Here is a 16,856-nt window from a genome sequence, read left to right as displayed (position 1 = left end):
GGCTTTGTGTTTTGTGTCCAGTTTTTAGTGGATTGCTTCTTAAAAAAAAAAAAAAACATGTTCTTTGAGTGTAATGTAATACAATATAATACACAACAGCCGCACATTTCTCTAAGTGTTCACAGGAAACACAAAAAATCTGCTGATGACTTCATATTTGGATCAATGCAGATGATTTGTGTGAGCCAGATCCAGCTGGCTCACTCCTCCCGATGCAGCCTTGTTGCACATGTGTTTCCAATCCCAGCCAGGCTTGGGTGTTGTCCCTCAAACATGTCCTCTTTCTGTTCTCACTTGATAACATTCTACATTCAGAGTCACATAGCCACCACCAACCTTACCTGTCACTGTGTCAGTCTTCTCCATCGTCTGCTGTACGCTGCTGGCCGACATGATGATGCAGGGCAATGTCCCTAGCAGGAAGATAAAGAAGACATTGTTATATTTGTTACAGCTGTAGTAGCCAAATGTAAAACATCAAATAAGAATCACTTCTATTCAGAAAAGTTATTTTGAAAGTTGTGTCCTCCGTACACAAACATGCTAGCGACAAGCAAAGTCATTTTTGGTTACTTTCAAGAGGTCAGCCAGTGATTCAACCCACAACCACTCATAACAACACTAAAGCCCTGTACACACAAAGCAGGTGGTTTCAGCGTTCGCTGGCCGCCAGATATGGGCGCTACTATAGCTATAATGCTATAAAATAGCATTTACATCGCTGTAATTTGGGTGGCGGTGCCCTGACGAAATAACCTACCCGTCGAATATTCCTACATTCACTGGCAAACATATAGGCAGCAGGGTTAGGGAGGGGATAGTAAAGTCTATGGGATGTAGGTTAGTTCAACGGTGTAGGTTAATTTATTGCAGCACCAGCAATAGCCAGACCCCGAAAAACGTCTTAAATAATCAGCAGAGGAATATATTTGATACAGTATATTCCCTTGGCTCTCCCTTATCCCAAATCACTTGCGACAGGACCATATGTATGTCTGTACACAGGCTGGATAAAACTTGGCCAAGACAGTCTAAATCATGTGTGTGTACCGCAGCCGCCTCAGCCATCAATACACCACTCCATCACTGAGCATTCTTCTCTCCACTCACCCCTTCGCGCTTTGATATCACTTGCTCGCCACTCTGTCATCTCTCTGCCCTCCTACATAGCAACAGAACGCATTGCTAGTCTGCAGGCTAGTGACAAGTCTGTACAGTCCTGGACCAACTCTGCTGGGAATTATGCTGTAATTATAGCTATGGATGTCCTTCAATGCAAGAAAAGCATCCAAACCTCCTTTGTCTTTATTCCTTTCAAAAATACTTTCCTGTCTGGCAATTCATTTAGTTTCAGTAAACTGAAACAAACAACTGCATCAAATACGCAACATGTGAAGGCTATTTCATCTGCATACATGTTCTGCATGAGTAACTCAGCAAGGCCTCCTTCACCCAAGATGCTGAGAGCAGTAAATTCACCAGCTGTCATATGCTCCCATGCACCAGCCGGGCATATCCTAGTAGGGACTAAGCACAGGAAGTGCAGAGGAGGCCACCAGACCGAGTCTCATCTGTCCATGGCTTCAACCGCACTCAGATGCGACATGCATTTTTTTGATCCCAGGTAACAGCACCACATGTCAAGTGATGATGACATATTAACATTACCTCGCTCCACACAAACTGTCATAAGCCGGCTGAGGGGCGTGCGTCAAATGAGAAAGTGGTGAATGCAGATCTGAAGGGACTTACGGACATGAATATAGGAGGGTGGATGGTGTTATATGTACACTTGACGTGTCCAAAATCGTTTTGTGGAAATTGCATTCACATTTTTGCTTGTGTTTTTTGTGTCCATTTTTCAACTTTTTAAACTGCATTTGTGTGCATTTTAACGGATAACATTAAGATACAAATGTTTTTGAAATGCTCGCCGCAAAAAGCAGAGCGGTCAATGAGAATATGCCACTGCTGCATATGCCACACTCTGCATGCAATGCCAAGCGCCAAAAATGGCTGCAATATGCAAAGGCATAACAACAGCCCACTGGGCCCCCAAACTGCATTCTCATTGAGCGTCCTCAGGGGCTCTCTGCACCATGCAGAGAGCCTCTGAGGACGCTCAATAGAGCGAAACGGTCGTCAGGCCCCTACACTGCTCCCACTTCACCCCACAGCACTTGGAGGATCGGGTAACACTTTTAATGGTCACTGCTATGCGTGTTTTGAGATGTATCTCATAAGTATTAAACAGACTCCGTAACAAAAATTGCATCCTGTTTTTTTTATCATCCTACAAGTTCCAAAAGCTATTCTAATGTGTTCTGGCTAACTGCAGCACTTTCTACTATCACAGTCTCTGTAATAAATCAACGTATCTCTCTCTTGTCAGACTTGTCAGGCCTGTGTCTGGGAGCCTGCCAAGTTCTTCAGTGTTGTGGTTCTGCTATGAACTCCCCCTTTCAGGCCCCTCTCTGCACACTGCCTGTGTATTATTTAGATTAGGGCAGCTTCTCTCTTCTCTCTTATCTTTTACAAGCTGGATAAATCCTCCTCTGAGCTGGCTGGGCTTTCACATACTGAGGAATTACATACAGGCAGAGCTGTCTGCACTCTGCAGGAAGAAACAGCCTGACACTTCAGTGGAAGATAGCTGCAGGGGGAAATAAACACACAAATGATCTCTTGAGATTCAAAAGGAAGGGTGTATACAGCCTGCTTGTGTATGGATGTATTTTCTATGTGTGGACATACTGTACATCAATCTACTTCCTGTTTTGGTGGCCATTTTGTTTGTTTATAAACAAACTTTTTAAAACTGTTTTTAACCACTTTTAATGCGGCGAGGAGCGGCGAAATTGTGACAGAGGGTAATAGGAGATGTCCCCTAACGCACTGGTATGTTTACTTTTGTGCGATTTTAACAATACAGATTCTCTTTAAAACTTTTTTATACGTGGAATGCACGTTACGAAACTGCTTTTTTTCTTTTTCCTGGTGGACAAGGATTTGTACTGCTGTTTTTGCACAACATATGGTTTTAGTATTTCTGTGTGTGCTTCTGTGGTACTGCTGTTTCCCTCCTATTTTACAGGGCATTGAGCTGTTGCTGGGGAAGGTTAACTGAGGCTGTTGTTGCTTTGCAGATGGGATAACCTCACCTGTGTTTGGCAGCTGTCAGAGGGAGCGGGGGTTCCTGGCAGTCAATCACTTCAGGTGATATTGACAAACTTCTTCAATGAGTGTCAGACTGGGAGGTGGAAAAACTGAGGAAATCCACCTGCAGGCCAAGCAGCAGAAACCCTGTGTTATCACTCCCAATACAAACCTGCAGCAAGTCTTCACTGTGAGCAGCAACACCTGATTACTGCTGCTTGGCCTGCAAGTGGATTTCTTTAACTTTTCCAGCTCCCAGTCCAACACTGTCTTTAATTTTTGTCAAGGCAAGCTGGGATCCCTCTCTAACCCTCCCTACTTTTTTGGGCCGTGTTGTCGGACTATTGTAAGGACTGTCGTAGGCTAGAGGCCTATGTAGGTTTAATAATTGAGACCCGCAGCCCCGCTACCAGCACCCGACCCGCAACCCGCTTACTTGTGAATCTGGTACCCGCACCCGACCCACTACCCGCACCCGACCCACAACCAAAATAAAATTAAAAGGGGTACCCAAACCAGACCCGCATTTCGAGTAACCCACGGGTACCTAACCTGATGCCCTGTGTGGGTCTAATTTTGCAGACCTGCACCCAACCTGCACTCGCAGCCCCGCTACCCACACCCAACCCGCTTTCTGGTGAATCTAGTACTCGCACCCGACCTGCACCCGCAGACCCGCTACCCATCCCACAACCCGATTAAGATCAAAGTGTGTACCCGAACCTGACCCGCATTTCGGGTAACCGGCGGGAACCCGACCCGATGCAGGCCTCTATCATAGGCTATTGCCTTTATTGCCAGTGAAAGTTGCCCAATATGGATGGCGGGCTATTTGTTTAACCAAATGTCAATAGATTATTGAGTCTAAAGACTGATGTTTTTTATTGAGTGAAATAAAGAGTTAATTTATTGTGAGTTATACAAAGAAAGTTCTAAGTTTAGTTTTGAATATTTTGGAATTCATATTTTAAGGGGGACAAAAATGTAAACTGCAATAAATAGTGCCTATGGCCATTTTGTACCTGAACAAGTGTATTGGTCATTTTAATTAAACAAAATAGTGTGTATTCATATACTTGGGCATTCCCACATAAAATCCCAAGAAGCCACTTGTGTGAGGAAGGGATACATTTAGGATATATATTTCAGATGGTAGCAGTACATTATAGGTTCTTTCCTGTCTCCATAAGTATGCATGATTCCTCTCATGCCTCAGTCACACTGGGGCCCTTCCAGTCTGCGTTTTTGTGCTTTGCTGATTGCCGGCAACCAGCAAATCTCTGCTGCACAAGTAATTCTACAGGATTACTCACACTGCAGCGATTGCTGCGATTATTGATGATCACAAACATGCTGCATGTAGCATTTCCCAGCGATCGTGTTGCAACTCTCATTCATTGGAAAGAGAATTGCAAAACGCAATAGCTGAAAATAGGGAAATACCGCAATGAAGAATCAAACTTTGCGATGCCAAGTGTGAATGGTGTCCAAAGTGGTTCTTAACCACCCTGGCGTTCTATTAAGATCGCCAGGGCGGCTGCGGGAGGGTTTTTTTTTAATTAAAAAAAAACTATTTCATGCAGCCAACTGAAAGTTGGCTGCATGAAAGCCCACTAGAGGGCGCTCCGGATGCGTTCTTCTGATCGCCTCCGGCGGCCAGAAGTAACACGGAAGGCCGCAATGAGCGACGAGCGGAGTGACGTCATGGACGTCAGCCGACGTCCTGACGTCAGCCGCCTCTGATCCAGCCCTTAGCGCTGGCCGGAACTATTTGTTCCGGCTGCGCAGGGCTCGGGCGGCTGGGGGGACCCTCTTTCGCCGCTGCTCGCGGCGGATTGCCGCAGAGCGGCGGCGATCAGGCAGCACACGCGGCTGGCAAAGTGCCGGCTGCGTGTGCTGCTTTTTATTTGATCAAAATCGGCACAGCAGGGCCTGAGCGGCACCCTCTGGCGGTAATGGACGAGCTGAGCTCGTCCATACCGCTAAGGTGGTTAAAGGACCTCTGTCGCGAAAATCTTAAAATTTAAAATATATATACACTTACACAAATAAGGAGTACGTTTCTTCCAGAGTAAAATAAGCCATAAATTACTTGTCTCCTATGTTGCTGTCACTTACAGTAAGTAGTATAAATCTGAAAGAAGGTTTTGGGCTAGTCCATCTCTCCACAGGGGATTCTCAGCATGGCCTTTATTCTTTATAAAGACACTCCCTGAAAAAGATTTATACAATGATGCTGGCCAGCCTCCCTCCTCACCGTACACTTTTTTGGCAGTTGGACGGAGCAACTGACATTCACTAAGTGCTTTTGAAAATAAGGAAAACCCAGAGAACCCCCCAGGAGATGATTAGCTAGCCCAAAACCTGTTGGGTCTGTCAAATTTCTACTACTTACTATAAGTGACAGCAACATAGGAGAAACATAATTTATAACTCATTTTACTCTGGAAGAAACACAATTCTTATTTGTATGTGTTTACATATATTTTAAATTTTAAGTTTTTCGGGACGGAGGTGTTTTAAAGAAATGCTATCTGAAGACAAGTGATCACTCATTTCTGACAAACATACAGTAATTACGGTAGTAGAAGGAACAACTGTAGCACAGAAGACTTGTCTGCAGACTTTAATTACCAAGAAGCTAGCTGACAGGTAGACTATCCCTCTAAGCTAAGTAATGTTCATAAGTCAGTTTAGGTGGGTAATGTATATGTTAGGAGAAAGACTTGCAATGTGACTGAAAATACAGTATATAACAGAGTATATAAGAAGCTACAGCACACAGACATAAACCAAGGCTTTCTACAGAGATTTCACAGACAGAACATTGCCTGAAAACGCCTTTTAATCTTCCAGGATAAAAACAGATCTGTTGACTGTGGCAACCAATCCGGTGCCAGCCATTATTTTATGACATTACCCTGTGAGGAAGCAGTTTAAATTGGTTCTGGTTGCCAAGAAATCCTTATATAGGTCAGAAACAATTCTGCTTCCACAGAGTAACAATGTTTTCTCCTCTGAGAAATAACTTGATAAACCAGTTGTGTGATGATTGGGGCTGGATGGTGCTGCATAAAAGCCTGGGAAACATGCAAGCAGTAATTATAACAATATTATGCTCTTGCTACACTATCCAGTGCTCATACTCTGACACCTCCGGGCACATTTCAAAACCAACCCAACTAAACATGTTATATCATCTTCCTAAACCTTCTGGGATTTTTAGGTATAAAAATGTTTAAAGCAAAGTTTAGCCACTATTTGTATATGAATTTACAGTATTAGAACCTAACATACTGCTTTCAGATGCACGTGATGTGTGCTAGTGTGCCATGACACAGGTGATGTGCGCCTACTAGTCTGCAGGCCAATCAGACAACGTCGGAAACGTATAGCACACTAGCTACAAAAAAAAAATGACAAAAAAGCTGCATGGACAAACAGGTTAAGACTGATAATACATAGTTTTATAGCTTATCTCATGTGAAATATTTATAGATGGAATGGTAAATAAAGCAGCCTCAAGACAAGGCAAGTAACATTTAGATTGTGCTTTTCTCCTGGCGGACTCAAAGCCCTTGAGCAGCCACTAGGGTGCGCTCAGTAGGCAGTAGCGGTGTTTGGAAGTCTAGCCCAAGGACTACTTACAGAATAGGTGGCTTACTGAACAGGAAAAAACAAAATTTGAATCCAGGTCTCCTGTGTCAGAGGCTGAGCCCTTTAACCAGTACACTATCCAGCCCATATGAGCTTATAGTGGCCATAAATTAATTTCGTTTTCAATTCAATTGATGAGATAATGTTTAAATAATTAAAGGAAACCTAAACTGAGAGGGATATGGAGGCTGACATATTTATTTCCTTTTAAAGTATACCAAATATCTGTCTGGCTGATCTTCTGCCTCTAATGCCTGTTACACACAATGCAATTTTCCACCAGATTGACATTCAAATTGATAATTTCCCACAGGTCTGTGTCAGAATTCCAGCGGTTTATTTATGCAGGAAAAGCTGTCATGCAGGACATCTGCCGGTAGAAGTTATTAAATGTATTTGTTCATAATAGAAAATGATTTTTAAACAATATGCAATCATATTTTACATGATTCATTGTTTTAAGAACAATTATATAAGTTTTATATTTAAATAAGTATATTGGGGTAGTCCTGTATGCTTCAATAATCATTACATTGCTGAAGACTCTTAAAGATCTGTGTTACTGGTTCAAAATGACCAATTTTATTTTTGGAAAAGGACAGACACATTCCAAACTAATAAGCAGAAGGACACATTATCAGAAATGCGTCATATATGCCATTGTTAATGTTTAAAAGTCCCAATGTCTGGGGCAAATAGGTCAACCAGCAGACAAGATGGCTGGTGATGTCTATTTTTAAATAAAGACGTCAAAATGACCTGATAATCAAATGTCAGTATGTATAAACAAAATCTGTTATGGTTATTTTAAATGTCAAAGATAGTGAGTTACGCACTGAAGTTTCAGCCAATCAGAACCAGAGATTTAGGGAAATTCCAAATTAGCCAGCCATATTGCATCCAATTACTATAAAAGTGGGAGCTAACAGCTCATAGTTTGCACTAGCCTACCAATCTCCTGAGAAGACACACGAGACAGAAGCTACCTTCCCACACGTGGTTCTAGATGCTGAAGAGATGACAGAGAAGGGGTAATATGCTTAATATTCTGGTGATTTACTTTATTAATTTTTCAGCATTAAGTTCTGTTAATATGTTAGCAAGAAGTTTTTTTAGAAGCTATTTTTTATGCTATTTCTTTAAGAAGATTAGTACAAGTTTCACACAGCTTCTATATACACAGCTATTAATACAGATGAGACTACTATTCATCTTATTCTACATAACACAACTGTTATATTCTTTTTTGAATGTGCTTAGAAGATTGATGATCGCTTGGCTCTAAAGCCTTGATAAGATGGAATACTGTTAGAAGGAAACACTACTTGGAACTTTTCATATTTTGTATATATGCTGTATAATAAGCAAATACAATTTTTGTATATAAAATCATATACCGAGTGCTCTGATTCATTTCAAGGTATACCGTTAATCTATAATTACTGTTATAGAGAGTTCAGACCCCGCTATGTTGGATTTATATGATAGAAACGCTTTAAAGAGTGGTCCTTTACTGAGTTAGCAATCATGAAAAAGGCAAGAACCGCTCAGGTTTTTGACATGTGATCTGATTCCCGATCATTTTTCTGATCAAAATTGTACAGAAGTGATCGGAAAATCAATCGAAAATGATTGGAAATTGACCATCAATCTGACAGGTAATTGCATTGTGTACCAGGCATAATACCTTTAGCCATAGACCAGAACAAGCATGCAGATCAGATGCCTCTGACTGAAGTTTGACTGGATTAGTCGCATGCTTGTTTCAGGTGAATGAGTCAAACATTACTGGTGCCAGATAGATCAGCAGGACAGCCAGGCAACTGGGATTGTTTAACAGGAAGTAAATATGGCAGCCTCCATATCCCTCTCAGTTCAGGTGTGCTTTAAGGATATCCGCATCGTATCGTTACTATAACCAGAAGAGTTAATAAACTGGCTAATACCATAGGTGGAGAGGAGTTAGAGAAATGAAAAAGTGGCAGTGGCATAGCAATAGGGGACACAGAGGTTGCAACAACACTGGGGCCTCTAGACCAGAGGGATCCACCAGGCCCCCCCCCCCCCCCCCTTCAGCTGCTATATTAGCTCTTCATTGGTGCTATGCTGGTAGTGGTCATCTCTGCTGTATATGTGCTTTAAAGAATGGTAATCATTAAAGAGACACTGAAGCGAAAAAAGAATGATGATATTATGATTTGTATGTGTAGCACAGCTAAGAAATAAAACATTAAGATCAGATACATCAGTGTAATTGTTTCCAGTACAGGAAGAGTTGAGAAACTCCAGTTGTTATCTCTATGCAAACAAGCCATTAAGCTCTCCGACTAAGTAATGCTGGGAATACACGGTTCGTTTTTGCCTTCGTTTAAACCTTCGATTCGTTCGGTAAACGAATCGAGTGTTGAAAACGTATGTGAAAATAGTCATAATCTCAATATAGTTTCGATTAATAGACCCCAAAAACGAACGACTAGTGATCGAACATGTTTGATATTATCTCTCTTTATCCATCTAATCGAGCCATTGGTAGGCTTGATGGCTGTTCAGATCGATTATATATTCGTTTATGCTAGTCCGTCCCTGTAAAAAGGGATTTTCGTTTCGTTTCTTTGCAGCCTTCGATCATTGGAAAAACGAAACCATCAGAATCGAAAAAAAAAACGAAACCGTGGGTGGTGATATTAACCGTATGATCGATTATTTCGGGATCGAAAAGGACAAAAGGCACAATCGAAACGAAGGTTTAAACGAAGGCAAAAACGAACCGTGTATTCCCAGCATTAGTCGTGGAGAGGGCTGTTATCTGACTTTTATTATCTCAACTGTTCCTGGACTATTTACTTTTCCTCTGCTAGAGGAGAGGTCATTACTTCACAGACTGCTCTGAAAGAATCATTTTGAATGCTGAGTGTTGTGTAATCTGCACATATTATAGAATGATGCAATGTTAGAAAAAACACTATATACCTGAAAATAAAAGTATGAGAATATTTTCTTTGCTGCTAATCTTCTAGTAATTATTCATAGTACACAACCAATTCACTATATCATATATATTTTTTTCACTTCAGTGTCTCTTTAACAAACAATGCCCCATATGAGTTGTTATAGATCTAATATATGAGGGGGCCCAGTTTAAAACTTGCGTCACTCCTTACATATGCCACTGCCAAGCCAAGTGGTTCTTTTGGTTCTTTTATCTCACTAAATGATTAAGACATTATCTGAAAAATGACACAGCTAAAACATACCTAAGTAGCAAATGAATGTATTTTTTAATTTGCAATCACGAGTCTAGTTTTACAAATAATTTTAATTGCCCAATCACAGCGCTCTAGTTTAACATCAGCTTAATGTGTTATTTAAAGTTGGTAATTAGCAGGGTGGCATTGCAAATAGCGTGGCATACATGGAAATAAATACATATTAATGTAGTTGTGGGCAGATGACATACGCTGACATGTACCTTATAGTGATCATTAAGGGGTGTGGTGAGAAAGCAATACAGATTAAATTGGTGTTGTCTGAAAAAAAGGATAAGCTGCTAGCATTGGTTATATTACTTCTAGAAGGTTCTGAAAATCTTAGTATCATGCAGACATGCGTTCCGGCATCAAACTCATATCCTGTGGTAAGCCCCTTGCTAAAAAGTGTGTCAGGTGCAAGCCAAGGCTGAAGCACTGAAGGTACTGAGAGAACTACTGGGGAAAGCACTAATACCCCCCCCCCCCCCCCCCCACAGCCCCCAGGTATCCCCAAAAGTGAATAGTGGTACCCACGGGGCCCTGCAAAGTATTTACAGGGGGGAAAACTCACCTGTACTGCCAGCATGCTCCTTCTTCAGTCTCTGTGCTTCAGTCATTTTCACAGGCACCTCTTCCCTGTGAACCAGTGGCATGTACATACTCACATAACATGCCGCCGGGTCATGGAGAGAAGGAGCCCGCAAGGATGAAGATGGAAGGACACAGGCTAAGGGAGGGGTGTGCAGGCCAGATGGGTGAGTTTGCTTCACTGAGAATACTCTACAGGGGCCCCGGAGCACCACTATTCACTTGGGGGGAGACTTGGAGGGCCCCATCAGCTGGCTCTGGGTTCCTGTGCAATTGCCCAACTTAACCTATACGGAAGTAACAGCCTTGACTGACACAAAGCACTACCTTCAGAAAAGAGGCATGAATGTGAATCTTCTGGACTGAAGTGGTATTTTCAGTAAAGGCAGAAGTATTTGTTTCTATGCTTTGTGAACAGTGTGGTAAGTAGGTAGGAATTGTTAAAAGAAAATCCTGGAGATCTACTTTCAAGCTAAACTGCAATCAAAAGTTTTCCTCTGCTTCTTTAGATTAACCACAAAATTATGTTTTAAAAGTAAACGCTTTAAAAAAAAATGGGCCTGAAAGAGTTAGTAAGTTTACTTTCATTTCTTCCTGGGAGCATTATCAGTGCAAGAGATGGTTGTTTTATCTATTACTGCAGGAAAGAAAAAAACTCACTTTTACAGCAAGAGGCTTCTGTCTGCAAGTTACACAGATTCATTTTTTATTTTCCTGAGTGCAAAGCTTTCTGGTTGCACTGTATCACACATTATTACGCAAGATGGCTGCTTTCACATGAACTTCTGTAAGGGGGAGGTTCTAATTTTAACAAAGAGAATATCACTTTATGGTAAAAAAAAATGTAGTACAACTATAAAGGGAATGCATAGTCAGGAGAAAAATCATTGATTGTATGCTAATGCTTGACTGATCATCTTCTTTCAAGACTTCACTTTTAATGCATCGCTGCTAACTCAAAGCAACTTAGATGTTTCATCACACTTGTCAGACTTACAACATAAGATAAATATACAAAAGCACAGAAACCAATCACAAATGATCTTCCCTTTATTTGAATGATCTAAATGTGGAAGATGGTAGCAGCCGTTTTGACTACCATAATATGTCATAATATAATTATGCCAAAAACAGCCATAAAATCTGCTTTACATTTTTGTCACATGATCACTGGTTATTACTTCCTGAACAGAAATATTCTACTCTGTAAGTGAACATTTACAAATAACCATGGAGGTAATAGATGTAAAATGGCTTACCTTTTAGAAGAAGGGGCAACACCAATATTAGAAAGAAATTTTAACAATCAATGTAATAATTGCCCCTTCTTCTTAGAGGTAAGCCATTTTACATTTATTACATCCATGGTTATTTGTGAGGCACCTTCTCCCTCCCATTGATATTTTTTACAGCCCCTTAGCTATTAGAGGTTGCTGTCAATTGTTTGTTTTGTGTACCCAAACAATTGTTTTTCCTGGAGTGCATCCTATACATTTGAAGAAAAAGAACCCGAGTGGGGACGGGATTTCCCCGCTTCCTTTTATACTGTGGTTGCTGTTCTTGCAACGCACCTTTGTAAGTACCCCATCACAGAATCTGACATTAACATACTACACCATAAGGGGCTCCTGGTCTCTCTCTGTGCTTTTCCTGTATATGTAGGAAGTCTCGGGGCTACTCTGGACTACACACCTCCCCACATTACTCACACAAAGCAGTTATTTTAGTACACAACATTGGCAAGGCAAATGCCTAGCCCACTGTAATCACATTTGGCACTTCAGATATACGGTAGCTTCCTCCCTCTCCAAAGCATGTACAGGGATAGGGGGTGTATTTAGAAGCATTTTTTTATTTTATCCAAAGGCCTTAAAGAGGACCTGAACTCAGAACTTCTTCTCTGCTCTAAAAGATGCGCAACAGCATAATAACCTTTTAAAGAAAAACATGTCTTTGTTACATCTGATACAAATCCTGCAACAAATATGCAGTGTCTACTTCCTGTTTTCATGGAACATAACAGATTATTAACATCCTGTGTTTAAAAATTAGCTGCTCTGCCATGACAGAGATTCCTGAGCTGACACAGCTGAGAGATCAAATTACGTTGGTGATTAGTCACAGATGAGGGGGAATTTGACAGGCTAAACTCTCTAAATACATACGGGGTTCATTTCTTTATGTTTTCCTTCTGTCCTGTGCCAGAGTTCAGGGCCACTTTAAATGAATTGTCTGTTTTTATTGGTGACTCTGGCATGCCCACTGCTGACATCTGCACTACATAGATGTTTGTGATCTTTGGTCGCTCACCTGTTCTGACCTTCAACATTGTTAGCCTAACCTTTCACTATCCATGACAATACTGTCTCTTTGGCTTCTTAGTAATGGATTTATTTTGTATGTAAAGCTCTCAGAAGTGCAGTAAAGATAAGCATTTACATAGCAATATATATAGTTATGTACACAGAAATGCGTGAAAGGACAAGGGCTGCAGTCTTTTTCACCCCTTTCCTTAAAAAAACCCTAGAGTGAGAGAGATGCCATATTTGTTTTCTTTTAAAGGAACTCTGAACACAACTATAAATGCAATACTAAACTTACCTGACGCTTTCTCCAGCCCCCATAGTCTGTGAGGTCCTTTGGCGAGCTCTGGGCTTCCTTTAGTTCTTGTGACCCGGCCAGGAGTCGTGCACAACTGTTATTCGTGTGCCCATCTCACTCGCATGCCCGCCATCATGCGCAGTCTGCGCATGTGCGGTTCTTGAAAGAATGAACCGCGCATGAGTAGCAGAGCAGGGACAAGGTCCTCCAGCACCCAAGGCTGAGACACCAAAGTGCGCCCCTCCATCCCTTCCACCCCAGCTGTCACACACTGATTGCTATTAGACTAAGAGGGCCACAGGGCCCACAACCCCCACAACTCCTTAATCTATAGTTATCTGGCTTGCAGTTACTGCTATGTATCCCCTTTTCTTATTTCTTTCTGCTTCATACACAATTAGGAATGAGAGCTGAATGAATTGTGCGCCCCCTCCTACACTGCGCCCTGAGGCTGGAGCCTCTCCAGCCTATGCCTCTGCCCGGCCCTGATGAGCAGAATGCTTACAGCAACAGGAGCGCAAGCCAGATGGGCACTAGGACGGGCCGCATATTTGCAGTTGTGCACAACTCCTGGCGGCATAGCGCAGCTGAAGGAGCCACCAGTGGGAGAATGGAGGGAGCACAGAGGGCGAAGAAAGACCCCACGAACTAAGGGCTGGAATCCACTAGAGCGATTTTTAGAGCGATTCAAAATGCTAGCAATTTCCCTAAACGCTCAGCTAATGTTAATGGATGGGCCAAATTCCACTGGAGCGATTGCGATTACAAAATCGCAAACACAAGACATGCAGCATTTTTAGCATTTAGCGTTTCTGCAATGTAAAGTATATAAACGCTGGCGTAATCATTCGTGAAAACCTACACAGAGTGATTTTGCTAGCGTTTTTAAATTAATGCACACTGTAAAAAATTGAAATTAATTGAAAGGACCAATCAGAATTAAAAATGCTAATCCCTAATCGCTACACAATCGTGGCAAAACGCTTACACTTTTTAAAATCGCTACTAAAATCGCCAGAAAATACTCATGAAATCTCTTACAAAATGCTCATTAAAAACACTAGCGATTGCGATTAGCGATATCATTTTGTAGTGGGTTCCAGGCCTCAGGGTGGCTGGAGGAAGCCACAGGTAAGTTCAGTATTGCATTTTATATAACTGCCACTTATAACTGTAGAATTAGCGCTTACCAGTGGCGTGGCAATAGGGGGTGCAGAGGTAGCAACCGCATTGGGGCCCTTGTGCTAGAGGGGCCCGAGGGGTCTACCCCTCAAACACAATATTAGCTTTTATTGGTCCCGTGCTGATAATATTTACTTCTATAGTTGATTTGAATAGTAGTGATCAGTAACACAAAGTTTCCCATTCCCTTCTTGCACCTCTGACACTGTGGTTGCTCTTGATTGGTTTTGGTGGGTTGTATCAATTGTTATCATAGCAGGCCTGGGGGGCCCAATGCTAAACTTGCACTGGGGCCCACGGCTTCTTAGCTACGCCACTGGAGCTTACCTCCACAATCTGGTCATAGTATTCAAAATCTGTTGACCCTAATACATGGAGGTGGAAATTGGTCATTTATTAGCTAGTCAATATTGGATGTGAGTGATTGGCCAATTTAACCACCTCCATGAAGTATGAGGACTAGCATATTTGCAGACAGGAAGAGGAAGGATTGTGGTGAGCTTCCCTCCTATCACCTTCCCATTCCTTCCTCTTCCCTCTTCCCCACTCCATTCCCTACATTTAGGGCTTGTTCACACTATGAGCATTTGTGGATTTTTTTAAGCGCTAGTGATTTTAGAAATCGCCCTTAAAGCGCTCGTGCAATGATTTCCTATGAAAGTGAAAGGAGAAAAAGTGCACACTGTGATACTAGTAGGTGAGAGCTCTAGGCCCTATAGGAAAGGTCTCACCTGGTTGTCGAGGCTGGAGAAACCTATATAGGTTTGCCAGCTGTCACGCTTGTGTCCCTCTTATGATGGGGACCTGGCTTGCACGGAAATCCTCACGGTCCTGGATGGTGATCCAGTCGGGATTCCATGGTAGTTATTTGGAACACGCTGCAGTGGGCATGTGCTCGGCCGGTACGAGCCTGATTCCACGGCTATGAGTGTAGCAGGAAATAAAAACAGCTGGCAAAGCAAGGCGGTGTTGTCCAGAGAGTATCCTGACCGATATATAAACTTGGGATTATAGCAACTGCAAAGTGAGAATGCTGTTCACCCAGCCACTGATTCAGAGTAAAGTGGAGAAACCATTGAGCACTTTCCACTTCTCTTATCCCCCCATCTTGATAAATCAGTTCCCTTAAAGTGCTGACATGCATTTCTCCACAAGGCACTATGAGTAGGGATAGGCTCAAGAGTAGTTCACTACTCGAATTCATGATTAAAATGAGGCTTAATTGCCTCAGCTGTGTGGATGGAAGACAGGGGGTTACTTACCCAGAAGTCCGCTGTCTTCTATGCGTATCACGTAACTCGCACGTGGCCTATGGGACGCGTTCCACCTGAAATTCCTCCTTCAAGCCGAAAGGAGAAGCATAGAAGTTGACGGACTTCTGGGTAAGTAACCCCCTGTCTCCCATCCACACAGCTGAGGCAATTACCCTTCCTGGCGGTAAGCCCGAGCTGAGCTCGGGCTATGCCGCGCAGGAAGATATCTCAGCCCCTGGTGGGGCAATTTGCGCCATTTAAAGTGCTGTGCGTGCAGCTAGCACTTTGCTAGCCGCGCGCACAGCTTGATCGCCGTCGCTCTGCGGCGATCGCCCGCACGCAGCGGCAGAAGAGGGCCCCCCCGCCAGAGCCCTGCGCTGCCCGGACCAATGAGTTCCGGGCAGCGCTATGGGCTGGATCGGAGGCGTCTGACGTCAGGACGTCGGCTGACGTCCATAACGTCATTCCGATCGTCGCCATGGCGACAGGAGAAGCCAAACAGGGGAGCGTGTTATATACGCGTTCCCCTATTTGCTATTGATGTCGGCGACGATCGCACTAGAGGGACACATGCGCCCTCTAGTGGTGTTTCATGTAGCTACCACTCTGGTAGCTTTACATGAAACAAAAAACAATTTGGCAAAAAAAATTAACCGCCAGGGAGGTTAAGCCTCATTTGAATCACAAATTCCAGTAGTGAACTACTCGTAAGCCCATCCCTTACTATGAAGCCAAAATGCAAGTATGGTGGAAAACGCTTGAAATGTATTGTAAATATTCACACAAGCGCACATCGCCATGTGTAAGGAAAACGGTGTGAAGCTTGTATTTTTGTGTGCTGAAGAACTTAAAAAGCATACAGAAGTGTTGTAAAGCCTCCTAACAACTCTTGCTTATGGGACTGAAAGGAAGAGGAATCTTGGCCAGCCTATCTAGAGATAAAAAAAAAATAAAAACACTGAACAACTGCCTGGAATTCTCTGCTTTAAAGCAAAACTGAACTCATGACTTCCTCTCTGCTCTAAAAAAATACACAACAGCATACTAACCTTTACAGAAAAAAAACCATTTCTTTGTTACAACTGATAGAAATTCTGCAATAAATCTACAATGCATCTACTTCCTGCTTTCATGAAAGCAGACATAGGGTTAACATCCTGTGTTAACAAAG

The 16,856-nt window shown here is 42.5% G+C and overlaps 1 protein-coding gene across 3 annotated transcripts in view; it reads right to left on the bottom strand.

Moving 5' to 3' along the window:
• The window catches only part of TNKS1BP1 (tankyrase 1 binding protein 1), a 169,419-nt gene that overhangs the window by 116,015 nt on the left and 36,548 nt on the right, over window positions 1-16,856 (bottom strand). For all 3 annotated transcript variants that reach the window (XM_068255583.1, XM_068255585.1, XM_068255584.1), the window contains exon 2: window positions 342-413. In XM_068255583.1, the coding sequence (XP_068111684.1) occupies window positions 342-393 (52 nt within the window). In that variant the 5' untranslated portion in view covers window positions 394-413. The remainder of the gene's footprint in view (window positions 1-341; window positions 414-16,856) is intronic.

This window comes from Hyperolius riggenbachi, chromosome 10 (assembly GCF_040937935.1).
Source record: "Hyperolius riggenbachi isolate aHypRig1 chromosome 10, aHypRig1.pri, whole genome shotgun sequence".
NCBI lineage: Eukaryota > Metazoa > Chordata > Amphibia > Anura > Hyperoliidae > Hyperolius > Hyperolius riggenbachi.
This window is presented reverse-complemented; position numbering and strand designations above follow the sequence as displayed.